The following is an 18,562-nucleotide window of genomic DNA, read 5'->3' on the forward strand; positions in this document are numbered from 1 at the left end:
ACTGCTTTGAATTGCTCTTTGGGCTGTATAGGTGTGAATTAATTCTTAATCCTTTCATAACACCACCTGTGTGAAGGTCTTATTGTATTCTGCTGTCAAATGATCTTATAAACTGCTTGCGTTATCAGAAAACTGCACGGTCAATTCCCGAAGTAACATTCTGAAAGGCTGTTCTTTTCCTTGTTTACTGGCAGGCATTCTTCTACCTGCTCATTGTTGTTTGGTTTTGCTTCCCTCTTCAATCCATAATGACCAGTTCAGACTTGGATTGCAAATGTGTTGCGCTCAGGTGTGGTGCCTACGGGAGAGCGGCACTTGGGGTGATGTCAGAGGTAGAGCATGCGCTGAGCAGCTGTGAAACCCCTCCACCTTCCTCCAGTCAAGGAGTTTCCCAGCTGAAGGGTTGCCTTTGTGTATATGCATGCATATCTGATAGCCCCTGGTGGATGTTTCTCCCTTACATGTGGAATTCCTTTTTGTACTGAGTGATACTCCTGGCCTGCACAATAATTTCTGGGCAATTGTATGCTTTTCAAAGAGGTACAACTTTTTGTTTATATCAAACCTGCTGCTTGCTTTCCTTTGGTGCTTCCTCTGTCTCCTGCTGTGAAAGTGGTGACAAATCGTTTCCTGCTCGTGTACCCCATTGCTGATGGCTGTCGAGGTCCATCCCGCTCCTTGCACCCAGCAGCCACCCGCTCATTGCCACCGCTGTTGGGTTTCTGTTTTGGTCTGTGTCATTCTAATTCTGCTGTCTTCTCTTTGTGAGTGCATGGCCGGAGCTGCAGGTGCTATTCAAGAGCATTAAACAAAAAAATGCCCGGCAGACCTGCATGGCATCGCCTTCTGCTGCAAGTGTGCAGAAGGAGCCTTACGCAGAACATGGAGCCAGGCTGGAGGAGCCGGGGCAGCCACAAGCCTCTCACCTGATGTGTTGCTATTGCCATGGCCTTCCCAAAGTGCCGGCCATGTGCAAGTGTGGGTTTCTGCAGAGGCTTGAGAGGATGGCAGGGAAATAAAGTAATTGGTCTCAGGCTTTCTCTCCTGTATGTGTGAGCAGGTCTTTGCAATGCTGTATTGAAAACAGAAAGAATTGTGTTTTCCAGAGTCAGATAAATCCTGGCTGTGGCATTGGTTTAAATCACATTTCCTTCTAGAAGATCAAATCCCTAATAAGCATTTCTGCTTCAGTAATACCACATGAAGAATAAGCACTGCTCTTCAAATGAATTATTTTGTTTCTCCTATTAACTGTGTGGTAAAATCTCTGGAATTGTCACATGTGGCTCAGGGACTGGTTTATCTTCAGTAGATAAGGATGAGTTCGGCTTTCCTCCAAATCTTTGTTGCAGTACAGGATTTTTACTTAGAAATTCACAAAGATCAAATCGTACATTTTCCCAGCCCCTGGGATGCTTTGTATTCTGGTTTGTTCCCACCATACATGGTTTAAATGCTTTTTAATTTTTTTTTTTCCATCTGGAGAAGACTGCCAGCCGTGTTTGCTTTAGCTGCTTTCAAGTTCTATTTAGATAATAATGCCTTATTTTTTCCATGCTGCTTTACAAAAAAATAAAAATAAAAAAAATATCAGTTTGAAATTCTAATAAGCACTGCATTAGGAACTGGGTAGGTTTGTGATATGCTATTATGCTAGGGTCAAAATCCTAAGGCTATTCAAGCCCCTAGCAGACTTCCCAGTAAATTCGCTCACTTCAGATTTCATGACTTTCCATATGCTCTCACCATCCGGAGTACATGGTGGTGAGTGCCCGACCATCCAACAGTGTTTTTGTTTTTTTGAGGGAAATGTTACGAATCCCCTCACAGGGACCCATTCCTGGAGGAGCTGCTGGCCAGGCACCGATAGAGCTGGAGCCATCTGTTAGGCTCTCCATAGGATGTGCTAGAGAGCTTTGCAATTGTATGGAGAGGATTTAAAAGAGCACAAGTTCCAAAACTTGTCAGCGTGTACATACAGACATGTTGTATCAGACAGCTTGGAGATGCACATTCCTGCTGGATTGCCTAATGGGCAGATCTCTGCGTGCAGGAGTGGCAGGGTGCTGAGGGGCAGGTGGGGGTTCATGCTGTGCCTGGTGGGTTGGGCACTGGGGTGGCTGCACAGCAGGGCTCTGATGGCTGCGTTACCGTGGTACGTGGCGGCTGTTCTAGGGAAGAGGCAGCGACACATAAATGGAGCAAATGGGTTTTTAATGGGTTATTAGCAATGGTGCAATTGAATTACACAAAAAGATGTGTGAAATGTATGTTTTTGACAGGGCTATCTAAAAATGAGGTGCTGCTCAGCTGTGTTCTAAACAAACACTGCATCTCCAGACCCAGTCAGTAGCAGCTGAGGAATTCCTCCTATAGCCCTGCTTGAACTTCAGCCAGGATGGGCCGTCTTCATTAACTGTCAGTAATTGGGCCTTCGTACCCGTTAGGGGTTTGTTAAGAAAGTGCCTGTCCCTTCTAACATTCATGTGAGACCACTGCCATATCTCGTGGAAGCCACCAATAGCCAGGTGGCGGCAGTAATGACCACCTCAGGATTTCATGCTTCTGAAAGGCTGTGGATTTTCTTTCATTTTTTACACATTTTTTTTTATTCCCTGGAACTCACGTAGTTTAAGGATTGCTACAGAAAAAGAAAGTTTTGGCCCTTCTAGTTCAGATCTCATTCAAGTTAGATCTTTGCCCTCTCTGTCAAATGTGCATTTCCAAGTCCTGCTTGTGCAGTGTTGACTTTGAAACCCTTGCTGCCTTTCTCTCTGTAGTCTGGCTGCAGCAGGCTCATTCTGAACCACACCAAGTGATATTGACAGACTTCAGCTGCCTGCTGTTGAAAACTTAGTTGGAGGCTGCTTATGGAATACATGCAGTAGGAGAAAAAAACAACAATTAAACCTTGTTACAGCCAGTGCAGCTTTAATATAAAAAAAAGAAAAGCAGGCACAACACGAGGCCAGTAATAAAGCAGAGTGCTGGAAAAGGGTCAAGCTTACAAAGAGTTAGTTTTCCTGGCTACAAAACATACCCGGAACTGAGGCTTTCATTGCAAGGCACTGCAGTCATGTGAAGATGCATTTCAAAGGCTGCAGTGTTTTTCCAAATTATTTGACAACTGTGACAGCTTTTTCAATGTACAGTGCAGGTGAGCTGAAGGAAGATGCACTTTAGTCTGGCTTGTTTTTGTTAAGATATTGCTATAAAGGCATGTCCTCGCTTGAACCTGTGTTCAGAGTAGATAACTTTCTTTTTGCTCATTAATTTTCTATAAGCATTTGAACCCAGTCCTTTATTAATCTTGTCACCTGAAGAAGGCCATGTGGCATTTTCACTGCTCAGTGACAGGTGTTATCCCTTTCTTTGTGATTCCAGAAGAACAGGCACAGTATGTTTGTACCAATCTGGTATTCCCCACAGTGCACCAGTTACTTTGTTAAGTAGCTCGGTCCTGTAATTTACAGCTTTATTAATTAGACTGCCCTTCAGACAGCAGGACATATGTACACTTATTGATCTTCAGGTCTCACGTGTCTTGGTTTGAAATTATGGTGGTAATAAACACTTTGTAGATCTCTGCGCACAACATTTTTGCATAACATGAAAGTAAGACTCTTATCTGCGGAAATCATAGTGGAAGCTTGGGTCACAGGCAGAGCATTATTCCTCAAAATCTAGTGATTTTCTTCTGCAAAGTCATTCTTTAAACCTCCACAATTTTCAAGTGGTAATGAATTTTAGATACTTTTTAATTACCTGAGATTTGGTATATTCAGCACCATAATGGAATACCAAGTTGACCAATGAGTCAGTGTATATAGCCTTCAGTTTAGTCAGTTCCTTTCTCTTGAGATTTTCAGCAACTTTGTGCAAATAATTTAATTTCTTTATATTCCACTTGTCTGTGAAACTAAAGCCAGGTAAATTTAATGATAGGCTAATTGGTGGTGACACACTGGAACAGGTTGCCCAGGGAGGTTGTGGATGCCCCGTCCCTGGAGGCATTCAAGGCCAGGCTGGATGTGGCTCTGGGCAGCCTGGTCTAGTGGTTGGCGACCCTGCACTCAGCAGGGGGGTTGAAACTCAATGATCTTTGAGGTCCTTTTCAACCCAGGCCATTCTATGATTCCATGATTCTATGATAATTGTAGCATCTTGTCTTCTCTGAAATGGATTACAGACTGATCCTTCAAGCAGCTTGGTGGGCTTATCTGAGGACAGTTTACCATTTGTAGCTACACATGAGCCACAGTAGGGTGAGATTCAAGTGCTGCAGCTGATTTAGCAGGAGCTAAAAGGGGAAATTACTGCAAGGCCTAATTTACCACCGCTGATTTTCTGTGTTCTGCTGGGCCATGCGTGAATTCTGTATAATGAATGCATTGGCATTTTTCTACCTAAAATATAAAAAAGGAATTACTCAATCTAGCCATAGAATGAAGATTAATAATATCATACTGCCTTGAATTGTCTTTAGATTAAAGAAAAAGTCCCAGTCGGTGGATATTAGTGGGCCAGGATGCAACCCCGTGGCAGCTGAAGCTCCCGCTCCTCAGCCCAGTAAACCTTTGCTTGCCACCAAGGCGACTTCTGAGGAAGAACAGAAGAACACCGCCAATACCCAAAGGCGCAATCCACGGAGGAGTGAGTTGAAGAGATATTACACCATTGGTGAGTTTTCTTTCACAGAAAAATTCAAATATGCTCATTAAAATTGCAAGGTTTTGCTGTTTACTTGTTTTATTCCTGTTTTATTTCTTTTAGTTAGTTGCACTTGTCTGTTAAGATTACAGATGCCCACCATGAGCAATAAGATGTCATGTCTTCATGCTGATGTCAAATTACCCTTGAGAATTAACCTGCTTTATTTATCTTGTGCTGTTTATAAGATTTTTTTCTTCACTGTTCTTTTCTTGAAGAGTAGTTATTGAAGAAAGCATAGAAGCAATTTGGGGAGGAAGAATATAGGAAGGAGGTTACTGCCTTTGACAATTGTTTGTGTTATAATTTAGGCAGAAATGATTTAGAAGGCTTCTGGCTGGAAAGAATTTCCAGATTGGAGAAGACCTGCTGGGCTTGAACTGCTTCTAGGCCACACAGCCAGGATTAATCAGGGCGGTTATGGATATCTTTTTCCAAATAATTTTGGTTTCTGGATATTCTTCTGGGATTTCAGTATCTATGTATTTAATAACATCACCTTAGGTACCCCTGCAGGTGCTTCATAACTTGCTTCCACATAAATCCTTTCAGGACTGGGCCCAACTGATTCCTTTGGAAATATTTTGCTTCTCACTTGATTTAAACTGCACGGAGAGCGGCCTTGTAGTGCTTGTGCCTGGTTCATTATTGCTTCTGAGAGGCAGATGTGCTAACAAGAGTTGAACAAACAAGAGGAGTGGATGTTAATGATGTGCTTTAAAGAGCTACAACTCAGCAGATTTAAGAAAAAGAAGTTAGATTTCTTGGCTGTTGAATTATTGCAATATAAAATGAGTCCATTTGTACACCTTTGAATTGTCTAAAAAGTAAAGAAGAATGTATCAGCTTAAACATTTTTTTTTCATGTGTTACATGTGAGTGCTTGAAACTGTTTTTAAAGAAGGAAACTGCGTTTAAAATGTGCTGCACAACTGCCTTCCAAAAACTCGTAGAAGTTTCAATTATTTGCTCCCAAAATAAATTAAAAAGAGGCAAAATGGAGGCATTGGTGAGTTCATAGCATTGTGGCCATGAGGTTCCAAAATTGTACTTTAAAAATCTCAAATTGTATAATCCTTCTTTAAAGGAGACTCTTATCATGTGTGAGAAAAGTGCTCTAAAATTTAATCCTTCATCCTTTAGTATAGAATGTGTTTTCTGAGAAAGCATAGTTAGATCAGTGCACTTGACTGAGTTTTTACTTGAAATGTGCAAAGAAACACTGCTTTATGACTGTTTATTCCTCATTCCTCCAAATAATCTGAACGGAGTATCAAAAATATGTGAAGATTGTTTCATGCCTAAATCAGGGAATGGGATGAGGGAGTTTTTCACTAGAGTAATAATGAGCATAAAGATCAATGATATCATCAGAATGAGTTCTTAACCTAACTCGGGATTAATAACATTGTTGGAAAGCTGATCATAATTACATGTTCTTCTATCATCAACCAAATCAAAGTCTGTGAATGAAATGGTTTGAACATTGTACAACACCTCATTTGACAGACCTATGGAAATGTTTGTTGGAAGAGACCTCTAAGGGTTAGATACTCTGATTTCATGTTGGAATTAGAACTTCAGCCAGTACAAGATAAACACAACCAATGCTCTGTCTTGCCAAGTCTTGAAAATCTCCAGGGATGAATACTCCATGGCCTTTATGCATACCCTGTTGCAATGCTGGAAAACAGAGCATGTCCAAAAACAGCATTCAGCAGGCAACTTGTCCATAAGCAGGTGCTAACATTTGTGAGCAACAGTTGTAGACCACTGGGAAGTATAAAATGTACTCTTCAGGAAAGACAGACCAGTAAGACGAGGTGGTGGAGTTGCTCTTTATGTTAGAGAACAACTGGAATGTGTCAAGCCCTGCCTAGGGATCAACAATGAACAAGTGGAGAGCTCATGGGTGAGAATTAAGGGGCAGGCCAATATAGGTAATGCCGTTGTGGCTATTTACTACAGGCTGCCTAATCAGGAGGAGGAATTGGTGAGTTCTTCTACAGACAGCTGACAGTAGCCTCAATATTTCAGGCAGCGGTTCTCATGGAGGACTTCAACCACCATTTCCTGGAAAAACAACACTGCCTGGCACACTGCCACTTCAGGAGGTTTCTGCAGTGCATGAAAGATAACTTTGTTATGCAAGTGGTGATAGATAACTTTCTCACGCAGCCAACAGGGAGAGGTATGCTGCTGGACCTTGTGCTTACAAACAAGGAAAAAGTAGTTTCGAATATGAAGGACGGGGGCAGCCTTGAATAGTGATGATCTCCAGAGGTCCCTTTAATCCTTGTGATTCTGTGATTCTATGAAAAGGAACAGACCACAGAAAGGGCTTAAGCTTCATCTGAGTAGCAGGCAAGGTGGTCTAGCTGCACTGACCCATTATGAGATATGTGTTGGTTTTATGTTCTTGTCGTCTTCTATATGTGATTTGGGATCACAAAGAGTGAGTCGATAGAGCCATTGTTTCTTCATACTACGTAACGTTTGAATTTTCCTGGGAGGCTGATTGAAGAAACAAGGTTTTCTCTGTACCTTCATAAACATATAATTACACATGTTCCTGAATTTTATGAAAATGAAGGGCTTCTTCTTGGACAGCACACTACCGATATCAGATGAACATGTTTACTGTACTGGATGAGTTTTTTCTGATACTGACTCTACAGATTTTATAATGTGAGGGAAACAAAACTTACCTTCCTGAAGCTTCCATCAACTTCAGTGTACTTTAAGTTATGACCTGTGTGGCCCATTTGACTTAAAAGTACTTACTTTTCTTTGACTCTTCTCAAAAATTAATTATAAAGACAAAGTCTAGTCAAATAGTTTGCAACTTTTTGATGATAAATGTAATGACAAGCCTGCAGTGGACAGGGACTCTGAAACAGGAAATATCAAATTCTAATGTTTTGTGTACAGATGGCTATTAAATATCTTAAACAAGCACATTAGAACTGTTGGTGTCCTAATACAATTACACAGGGCTTTACCTTGCTTTGACCTTGTTTGCATTTTGTTCTCTAATAAGAGCAATCTGTGTCCAAGATCAAGCAATGTGAACTAGTAATTACTGTGATGAATGGATTAAGAATGTGTTAAAATTATGATGATCTCATTTGGCTTTGCCTCTTTCATTTAAAAATTAGTGTTCTTTTATGTTAACCTCAAACCAAATTGGCAAATGACTGTTTATGATGGTGACTAACGGAGCTTGAGTAAACTAATGCCTGTTGTATGTTGTGTTACACTCTCATTTTTCGTTAAGTTTATTTTCAGTAATTATAATGATCTTCAGAGTGCTTTATAGATGTAAGATTTGTGTTCTCTGGATACATTAAAGAAGTTTAGCATCCTTATATAAACGTATGTATATACAGTTTTTACGCTTTAAAATTTAAATTAGCAGCATCACATTGTCTGTTATAAGAGGACTGGTCTGATTTATTAATGGCTGCTCATTGTATTTAATACTAAATTTATATCTAAAGAAATGTGTAACCAGTCTTACTTTACCACGTTATGGCATGAGTAAAATTAGTTATTTAAGAAAATAATTTTTTGGGTCTGCGTATGCAGAAAGGACTTCTGGGGTCTTTATATAAACCTCATTCTACTTTATAGACCCAAAGACATGTGGACATTTACCTTGCACACACATGCTTTGCAGAAGGAATTGTAGCAGCTGGTGTATGCTCTCAGCTCTGTGAGCTGTTGTACTCAATTGTCTGTCAGGTCATATTCCTAAATACTCTGTAGCATCAGAGTTGGATTTTTTTTTTGTTTGTATTTCTTTTTGTGCATGTTTATGTCACTTCATGAGAACACAGATTTCCTTTGGATCTCTCAAAGTAGAATGTGTATTGAGGAAGGAATATCCTGGCAATTCAGAGAGATTTTAAAATTTTATCAGCACTGTTCCTACTTTAGAGAGCTAGTCACAAAGTACTGATTCTGCATTTCGTCTTTCCCACAGGCTGCATCTCAAATGCTTCCCAAACTTAGTGAGTGCAGTTGCCCTTCTAAAAAGTGGGGAAAAAATAGGTAAGAGAGGGAGGAACTGAGAGGAAAAGGCAACAGGGAACAAATTGTGTGCTCAGATCAAGTGAAACAGAAAATGGAGAGTCAGTGAGGGGGAGAATAACTCTTCCATATGGCAGGCTCAGCAGGCAGAAGGGGTCCTGCAGCTTCGCTACTGAACTGGTGTGAAGAAATTGAGTGGGAACTCCTAGATTAATAGGGTAAGTGTGGGAAAAACAGTCTGCATGGTGGGCTGGATAAAGTTTTTCAGAGAACTCTAGAAACATCACCCGAGACACTTAAAAATGAAAGCCTAAAATTAGAGTTTTTAGATGCCTCAGGCACTTAAAAATTCAGGCCACTTATTTCTGAAGTGCTTATTGATGAGCAACTCCCCCGAAAGAGGAAAAGAAGGTATCTAGGTCTTCAGCACTCTTGAGAAGTGGGCTGGAATATTATACAGTGGAGTATTTTGTGGGTAGCTAATATCAAAGCAGTAAGATCATACCAGCCTAATGCTCCATCCAGGCTACAGCTAGCTCTTCCTTGCTGGTTTGCAGTTAGTATGGGTGCAGCATCACAGCTGTGTTGACTGTGGGACTCTATTGGAGGTTTCTTCATGGTATGTTGCCTCAGGATATCTGTTTAGCAGCTTATTAAGGTGATCTACGTATCTAATGTTATTATACTGTAAAGATATACACTTGTGGTGTATTCTCTGGTTCCCGTTTAGCCATGGAAGTTGTGGTGCACAGTGCTTACCTGCCTCCAGAAGATGTTGTCTGTCTACGTAATAACTCTGGTCTTGGAGATGTCAAAGGCCTCCTTTTATTTCTTATGGTTACTAAAATAAAACGGCAAGACTGGTATAGAGTAAATAAGTAAAAATACAATGGTAGCATAAAAATATTTTCCTGATACCAGGAATGGGTCAAAAGAAATAGTGAAGCAAAACAGTAGTTGGGTTTAGGGGGAGAGGAGGAATGTAACAATTTTTTTTTCAGACTATTCTAATACCTTATAAAAGCTTTAATGCAAATGTTGATAAATAAACTTCTGCTAGCACACCTTATTTCATGTGGAAAACAACTATAAACTATATCAGGAGGCATCTTTTGCTGGCGTAGTCTCTATTTCAAATAGAAGATATCACTACTACAACTACAAACAATAGTTCAGAGTGAATACATATGTGTTTATGCACATAGTATACAGAATGCAGATACTTGCAAAATACTAACTGCCAAGGTTCTCTATTGCTCAAGTTGTTCATTTTTAAAAATTTATTTCATGTTCCACTGGAAAAAACCAACCTGTCCAACCTCTTTTGCAAATGAGACCAGATATATTAATGAAGAAAATATTTCCTTTGAGTTTGATGTGACAGTACTACTACTCTACATTGCCATACATACATGTATTTATTTCTTGAATGTGTACATGTTATCTTTGTTGACGTAAGATTGGCATGGAAGAGAAATGAAGCTTTTGCGATAACCAAATCTGAATAAACACATGTTAATTGACTAAGTTTCCCAAACAGAGCATTACTAGCTAATGCCAAGGTGCTAAATAGGAAAGGGAAGAAATTATTTTGTGCTCCAACTCTTGTGTTTTAGTGGGTAGTCACTTCAATTTTAGTTGGGATTAGTTTAATCGCTGTTACTAATTTAGTAGTTCAGAATGTATTATTTTTAAAAGAAGATGTCTCTTCCAAAGAATTTAATTGCCCATAAGTAATGAATTGTCACAACGTTTATTATTGATGCAAAAAAACAATATAATTGGTAGTTTATAGTGGGATAGAGTCCATAACAGAGAAAATTTTATGGGGGAACCTAAAACAAAATCTTTTTCAACTAATAAATAAGTAACGGTCAGTTCCTTCTGTTATGAAGGGGGGAACTAGATGAGAACTGATCATCTACTTGTATTTGATGAGTATAGTAAGTACGCTTCGCTCTTATGCTGTATGCTTTGGATTGAGTCCATTTAGGTCATGACACCTATAATGATTTGGAAGCATAAATAAATATACTGGTTACATGTGCAGTTCCTTCACTTTCTTTGCATTTACATGCATTCCAAGCTGCTTCAATAATGATTTTACTTGCCTTAAAATATGTCAGAGCGAACAGATTGTATGAATTTATCCATATTTATAGCATTAACTACTAAATTTATACTGTGTCGCACTATCTGATACAAGATTGTTTGTTACGCGTTTAGTAAATGATGCGCCTGAACGAACTTCAGTTAGAGTAGTGATTTCATATGTCATTTTGTATGGTGGAGCTTCATAATCACCCGTGAAACATAGTCGTGTTGGAGAGCCTTAGACCATTGGTGAAAATGCTGTTGGATTCAGGAGTGGAGGAGCAAATTGCTGCTCTTGAAAATATATGTTTCTATACAACAGCTGAGAATCTTATTGGGGTTTCTCTCGTGGGACTACATGCTATTGCTGTCACTGCATAAAAACAAAGTTGGGAGGCTTCCTCTTGCCTTTTCCTCAAAAATAAACATAAGCCTTCTTTGGAGGGCAGACTTTGTGGATGTTTCTTTTTTGCTAAAATTCATTTCAACTCGTAGAGATCTTATTTGGGACTTTCTAGAAATACCTTATTCCTTTTATTTGTCAGATAATAATTCATGTATTTACCGTAGGAAGGCTTTCCTGCAAAGAATACTTTCCTTTCCAAACATGTCTTTGAAGGATTCTTCTTATTGTTTAGAATAAGAAGAATATATTGAATATATTTTCTTCTCTTCTGCAGAATTAAATATAATTCCTTCCTGAATCAGCCTGCAAATGTATAATTTTTCCTCCTATTCATACCGTTTCCTTTCTTCTTTGTTGCTAATACTGACAAAGTATGACACATAGGTAGATATGTTAGGATTCATGAGATAAGCGGTGGAGTTTGGTGCAGTAGATGCTGTAAATTTGGGCTGTGTCCTCTTGCTTATAGAGGAGGACGGATGGAAGATGAAGCTTGCTGCTTTCTCTCAGAGGATCCAGATGGAGTTTGTACACATTTGCATAGTCTGGTACTGTCCTGTTCATTGTGCTTACAAATTCTTTACTGAGCACTTACTGCTTTTCAGTTGAGGAACATCATTCTGAATGCTTTCTTTCAAATAAGGTCTCAGAAAGTTTTAGGAGGAGAGGCCATTTTTTTCATTACCTGTTTGTAAGTGATAAGGAAAGGGAAATACTTGTGCAAAGTGGCTAATAAGGAAAGTGACTTTCGTAGCAACAGTAACTATGCAACTATGCAAAGCTCTTACTCATTCACCTTTCATGAAAAATTTTATTACTGATTCAGATCACATAGCTACTCTGGATGAGCGAGCAAGCATTTGTTCACATCTTTGTTTTTCACTCTTTTTTGTTTCAGTTTAAAATTTGGAGCCATTAAAAGCCAGTTTTTAATACTGTATCCTTATTTTGTCCTTTAATCTGTGTATCTTTTGAATATGAATGAGTTCTGAGCTATGGAGACAGCATCCACCAGAAGAGTGATGCTCATTAATGTCCTTTCATCTTAGCATGTCTTATTTCTTAGCATCCAGTTTTTGTTTTTAATCATATTGATTGCTATCATATCATCTGCTAAGTCATTTTGAACAAGATGTATTTCAAGATTTCATAATTTCCCTGCTTAACATCAGGACAAAGGGATATCTTTTATTGTTTTATAGATTCATCTACTCAACTTGCAAGATCAACCACTACTACATCCTCTTTGTATACTGAAAGTTGAATTTCTGGGGGGAGAAGAAGACTAAAAGGTTGGTTGGACTTGTGAGCGCTGTCCTCATACAGAGGAGTGAATCAACTTCAGTCTCTCTCTCATTTGAGGTCTTTTGTGTAAGGGAAAAATGAAGAAAGGACTTGATTTCTTATACCTCACGTATGCCTTGAGAACCAGTCTTTTGGGTATTGTGAAATAGTGGAGTCATTCTTCTAGCAGTAAAAGAACAAACAAGAAAAATGTGGTCTGACTGCTGAAATAACTGGGCAATTTAGGGATAGTAGATGCAGATAAGACTGAGGCTTTTGAGCCCGGAGACAGGGCTCAGGGAGGTCAGTCATTACTGCAAGTGAGAGAAATCTGAGTCAGAGATCTCTTCAGGAAAATCTTGGTCCGTAGAAGTTAATGAGATTCATGCAAAGGATGCTGAAAGAGCTAGCTGAGGTCAGTGGAAGGCTGCTCTCTATCATTTTTGATAGGTCATGGATTTCCTGTGAGGTCCATGATGATGGAAGAAAGCCAGATGTTGCACCGCTTTTCGAAAATGGCAATAAGAATTGTCAAGAGAACTATAAGCTGTTCAGACTCACTTTTAATTCCTAGGAAAAACATGGGGCAGGTCCAATTTGAAGCTACTTCTGAACAGGTAAAAGAGATTGGACAAGCTTGAAAAGTGGTCCAGTGTGAACCTGATGAGGTTCAGTAGGTTCAAATGCAAGGTGTTGCACTTGGGTTGGGTCAATTCCAAATATGGAGATAGATGGGAACTCATTGAGAGTAGCCCTGTGGAGAAGGACTTGAGGATTCTGGTGGATGAAAAGCTGGACATGAGCCAGCAGTGTGTGCTTGCAGCCTGGAAGACCAACTGTGTCCCGTGCTGCATCAAAACAAGCATGACCAGCAGGGTGAGGGAGGTAATTGTCCTCCTCTACTCTGCCCTTGTGAGGCCCTATCTGCATCCAGGCCTGGGGTCCTGAGCGCAAGAAGGATGTGGAGTTGTTGGAGTGGGTCCAGAGGAGAACCAAGAAGATATTCACAGGGCTGGAGCACCACTCATGAAGAAAGGCTGAAGGAGCTGGGCTTGTTCAATTTAGAGAAAAGAAGGCTCCAGGGAGATCTCACTGAAGCCTTCCAGTACTTGAAGGGAGCATATGGACTAGGACAAGACTGTCTTTTTCAAAGGGCGGGTAGTGGTAGGACAAGGGGGAATGGTTTTAAACTAAAAGAGGGGAGATACAGATTGGAGTTAAGGAGGAAATTCTTTACTCAGAGAGTGGTGAGGCACTGCAATGGGTTGCACAGAGAAGCTGTGGATGCCCCATCCCTGGAGGTGTTCAAGGCCACGTTGTATGGGGCCCTGGCCAATCTGATCTGGTGTGTAGCAGGGGTTTTGGAACTAGATAATCTGTGAGGTCCCTTCCAACCTAAGCCATTCTATAATTCTGTGATTCTGTGAAGGTGATTTGGAATATCCAGTGTACATTTACTGTAGGGAAATCACGCTTGTCAAATCTTATTGGCCTCTGGGATGAAACTATGAGACCTACAGATGATGGGAGATATGGTATATGGTACTTACCATTACTTTGGCAAATACCGTGTTTTGTTATAGTCATCATCTCTGTGGTATTATGCCTTACGTGATTAGACTATCTGGTGGGCTGAAAAAATTCAAAAGACAGTAGCTACTGAGATGGTCGAGGCCTGGAGCAATTGCCCGGTGAATAAATGTTGAGGGAGCTGGAGAAGAGGCAGACTCAGGAGGACCTTACAGTGGCCTGCCACTGCCTGCAGCAAGGCTACCAAGAAGGTATCTGATAGTCTGCTCTTTGTGATGTGTGGCAGGAAGATGGAAGACGGTGGTCCTGAGCTGAAATACGAGAGATTCAGATTTGATAGAAGAAAAAACTTTTTCTCAGGGAGAGAGTCAAACAGTGGATCAGGTTACTTGTTTTTCAGATTCCCCATTGTAAATAATAATAATAAAAAAGAAAACAGGAATGCCTCAAATTCCTTATCTTAAAATATCATAGAAGATCATCTAGTGCAAGGGGAGCCAGATATTTCTGTTTTAGGGATCATTTCTGTTTTTCTTGTCAATATTATGAAAGCTATAATTTCTGGGTAATAATAAGAGGCTCAGGTTTATTGATAATGTCCAGTGTCTTGGCAACTTTGTTATTCGTTTCTTAATATATTTTTTATATCCATGAAAAGGTCTGGAGGATTGGAGGGAAAAAAAAAGACATTGGGGGTGGACCAAGTCACAAATACTCCAGTAAATCACAGTTTGGAGGCAACTTCCCTCTGAAGGTAACATTGAGATGGAAGAGCCAGTGAGTTGCCTTCCTCACAATGTCCATGTGAGCATGAAAGCTAAGATTGAAAGCTGATATTACTTATTCTAGGACAACAGCAGTAAAGTAGAAGTTGGATTGGAGTAAAGTGACTGAGTGGCCAAATCGAGCTGATGCTGTGAATCAGTAACCCCTGCCAACTTCCTCTCCTATCTGATCCTTGTTGCAGGAGGCACAGCCTGACTCTGTTTCCTTGAACAGCATCTTGAGTACTGCAGTTGAGTGGCTAGAGCCAATGGGGGAGAGCTGCCTTCATTCCCTATAGGCAAGTTGCTTCTTGTTGAGTTTGGCAGTGATCTCATCCCAGCCATTTTACTGCAGTGGGACAGACATGATGAATCTTTCTGGGATCTGAACATAAACATGTCCCAGCACATACTAAGCTTCAGAAAAGCTGTTTGAAAAGCTTATTCCTCAGCTGTGATTTATCTTTTTTCCTTTTTCCAACTGATTTTTGCCCTTTTCTTGCTTCAAGCTTTCTCTTCAGATTACTAGATAAATCAGATGCTGTTTTCAGGAGGCAGAGCTACTCAGTTAGGTTCATCTCCAGGGCAGATTGTTCTGAAGTTCCTTCTGGATTTTAAGAAACAGGCTTGTTTTTATGCTTTTCCCACCCCCGGTATTCCATGGGAACTGAATGTTGTTGCCAAACTTTGATTTTTATCTTGGGCTATGAAGAACAGTTGGATTTTATAATGGAGTTATTGCACTGCTGGGTGTACCTCAATTTCAGAGCATTAGTATGCGCATAGGAGTGTGTGAAAACTTTATGAGCATAAAGCATTCAACAATGAAAGAAATATTTTATAAATTCAGATACTAATTGGCCAGGTATGTTCATGAAAACTAAACAGTAGCAGCAGCCCACTATATTTCTGGTGAATCTCAGTAATTGTTACACTTGAGAGATTTTCTTATTAATTTACAGAAGATAGAATAACTGTCTTTCCTATGCCAAGGGAAATGTGACAAGGATGATTTGTTCAAAGAGTTGTTGATCTGCAGTTTCTTAGCCACCTTAGCTGAACATTTGCTTAACAACATGTGTGACCACTTGGGTATGTAATTAGATGCTTTTGTGATCTACCTACAGTTTAAATTATATTGTTCACTTTTCATTTGTATGTAAGGCAGTGCTGAGGCTGGTTGTTCAGTAGTTTTCCAAGGTATAGATATTCCTTCTCTGAATAGGCCTGAGAGAAAATACATCCTCTGTATATTTGTTTTTGAAAACATACAGTTCAAGAGTACTAAACAAATAGAATCATAGAATATCCTAAATTGGAAGGGACCCACGCGGACCATAGAGTCCATCTCCTGGCTCCACAAAAGACCACCCAAATTTCAAACCATATTTCTGAAAGCATTGTCCAAATGCTTCTTGAACTCAGGCAGACTCAGTGACATGACTACTTTCCTGGGAAATGCTAATTTTTTTTTTGTACTGAGAGAATTGAACGTTTGAGGTATTGTCTTATGTTCATTCTATAAATTAAATTTTTTTCTTTTTTTTTTAATTTGAGAAAAGGAAGTGTTGTTTTAGTAAAACATGAGGCACTGACTGGTCACAAGTAAAGCCTTTCAGATCTAGCTGCTGAAGTTAACCATTACCTGGGTATTGACTGCAGCTAATCTCAGAGAGAAATTGGCACCATGGTGAATCCTGAGAAAAAGTTGATTGCCACCACTGTTGGCTCTGAGTTGACAAACAACAGTCTAGTGATGTGGCCCAAACTCAGCTCTAGTGGACAGAAATGAATCCCAATTAGGTTGCCACTGCATAATCCACAGTTGAGTTTGATTTGATCATTTTTATATACAGTAGAACAACTTTCTCAGTCTGGCTGATATTGATCTATAGCTGTACTGATTAGTTGTGTGTTGTTTTGTTTTTTTTTTTAAAGACTAAATACGTACATTCTGAACATATCAGATAGAAAAAGGTGTGGTAACAGCTGTAAAAAATAAACGTTATTTCTTATTAGGAAATACTTCATTGTCTGTTAGAAAACAAACCAAGCCAGGTGAGACAAGGAGTTTGACCTTTTTACACGTACTTTATTTCTCTTTAAGAGAAATACCATCTCTTAAAGATGGTATTGCAACTCGTCACAAGTAAAGAGTATGAGAATTGAGATAGGAAGTATGAGAAGGGCTCACTTCAGACCCCACTGCTGTCTCTTGAAATAGAATATTTTTTCCCATGATTTGCTGTCCTGAAAAAATTGTCTTTTTAGTGCATTCTTAGGAATAGTGTGTCCTTATCACATTTGATTGTAGCTAATCTGCCAGAAAACAATTTTTCCACAAAAAACTCCAGTCGTAAAGGTGGTTTGTGTTCAGTTCATTGTCTCAGTATTCACTGAACAGAATTCCTGCATTTGGTGGTCTTCTAGATGTCCAGTCTCATTCCTCATTTCACTGCTACAAACAACAATCAGATTGAGACAGAAAATTCATTTTCTTGTGGATAGTTTGCCAATTTCTTCTTCAGGGCACAAAAACATTTTTCTCTACACTGGTAAGAAAAACATGCTGCAAATCATAGAATCATGTAATGCCTTGGGTCGGAGGGGACCTTAAAGATTGTCTAGTTCCAACCCCCACCCATGGGCGAGAAGAAACACACAGGCTGCATGACACTGATTTTTTATATTTTATTTTTTAGCACCATGTATCTGTTGTGATAGATTGTCCACTGCTTAAGAACCAGGTGTTCTTCTGAAGGATGTTCTGCTTCACTCAGAGGTCACAAATGTTGTTGACTAGAATGACTAGGAGACGTAATGGCAGTCAGAGCCTTGCTGATGCTGAATGTGCCTCACTACCACTACTGAGCTCTCTCTCAGGTACTGGAAGAGATTTACTTTTGATGTGGTAAAGATGCTGGAGAATGGGAAGCATGGCAGGTATGGAGAATGTAGGATCGGTGAGGCATTGATACAAGAAGAAAACAGCAGCAAGTTGGAGTGCAAGCAAAAGAGAAAGGAGAGCAGGGAGTGAGAAAAGATGCAAAAAAGTTCAGTTGGGAAGAGCTTCAGTAATGATGAAGTTTATTAAAAAGCTCCATCTCACACAATAAACCTGTGTCCTGTTAGTAAAATCACCCAGTCTATTTCTCTTTCTTGTTCTGCTGAAGATGTTCCTATCAGTTGTATTTTTGTTTTAAGCCACTATTAATGAAAAAAAAGAAGAAAATTGCTAGCTGATTAACAGTATTAGTGAAATATACAGAAATCCTATTTCAAATATACTGATGAGAAGTGCTTTCCTTCACTTACACACCTGAGAGGCAGAAAACAAAAACATCTAGCATCTTTTAGGTTATCAACCAGTTGTCAGCTTTGTGCCCCTTTTCTACTGTCAGGATGACTTATAGATGAACACAATGTAAATATTGAGGGGAAAAATGCTAAAAATGATTTGATTCTTAGTTGCTAGAGATTTCAAGTGGGATCATGTTTTCCTAACCAGTGAACATAGTATGAATGCAAAAGCAGATACAATGAATGGTATCTAAACTCAGATAACAGCATAAACAGTGTGTTAGTTTTCAATGTTTGTAAGCAAGCCGTAAATTAATATACTGCCACTGTGCGCTGGAAAATAAGAGGTGCTCATTATGGTGTTTTTGTGTGTTTGTGTGTTTGTTTTTTTTTTTTGTTTGTTTTTTAAAGTGAAACATACAAATTAACAGTGAAAAAGTGT

At 39.5% G+C, this 18,562-nt stretch overlaps 1 protein-coding gene across 7 annotated transcripts in view; it reads left to right on the plus strand.

Moving 5' to 3' along the window:
• Nucleotides 1-18,562, plus strand: part of OXR1 (oxidation resistance 1) — a 257,860-nt gene that overhangs the window by 122,360 nt on the left and 116,938 nt on the right. For all 7 annotated transcript variants that reach the window (XR_002436208.1, XM_021389331.1, XM_021389327.1 and 4 more), the window contains one exon: nt 4,487-4,680. Coding sequence is in view for 6 of the 7 variants with exons in the window: in XM_021389331.1 (XP_021245006.1) it covers nt 4,487-4,680 (194 nt within the window). In the remaining variant the exon portion in view is untranslated. The remainder of the gene's footprint in view (nt 1-4,486; nt 4,681-18,562) is intronic.

The sequence above is a fragment of the Numida meleagris genome, chromosome 2 (genome assembly GCF_002078875.1).
Source record: "Numida meleagris isolate 19003 breed g44 Domestic line chromosome 2, NumMel1.0, whole genome shotgun sequence".
Taxonomy (NCBI): domain Eukaryota; kingdom Metazoa; phylum Chordata; class Aves; order Galliformes; family Numididae; genus Numida; species Numida meleagris.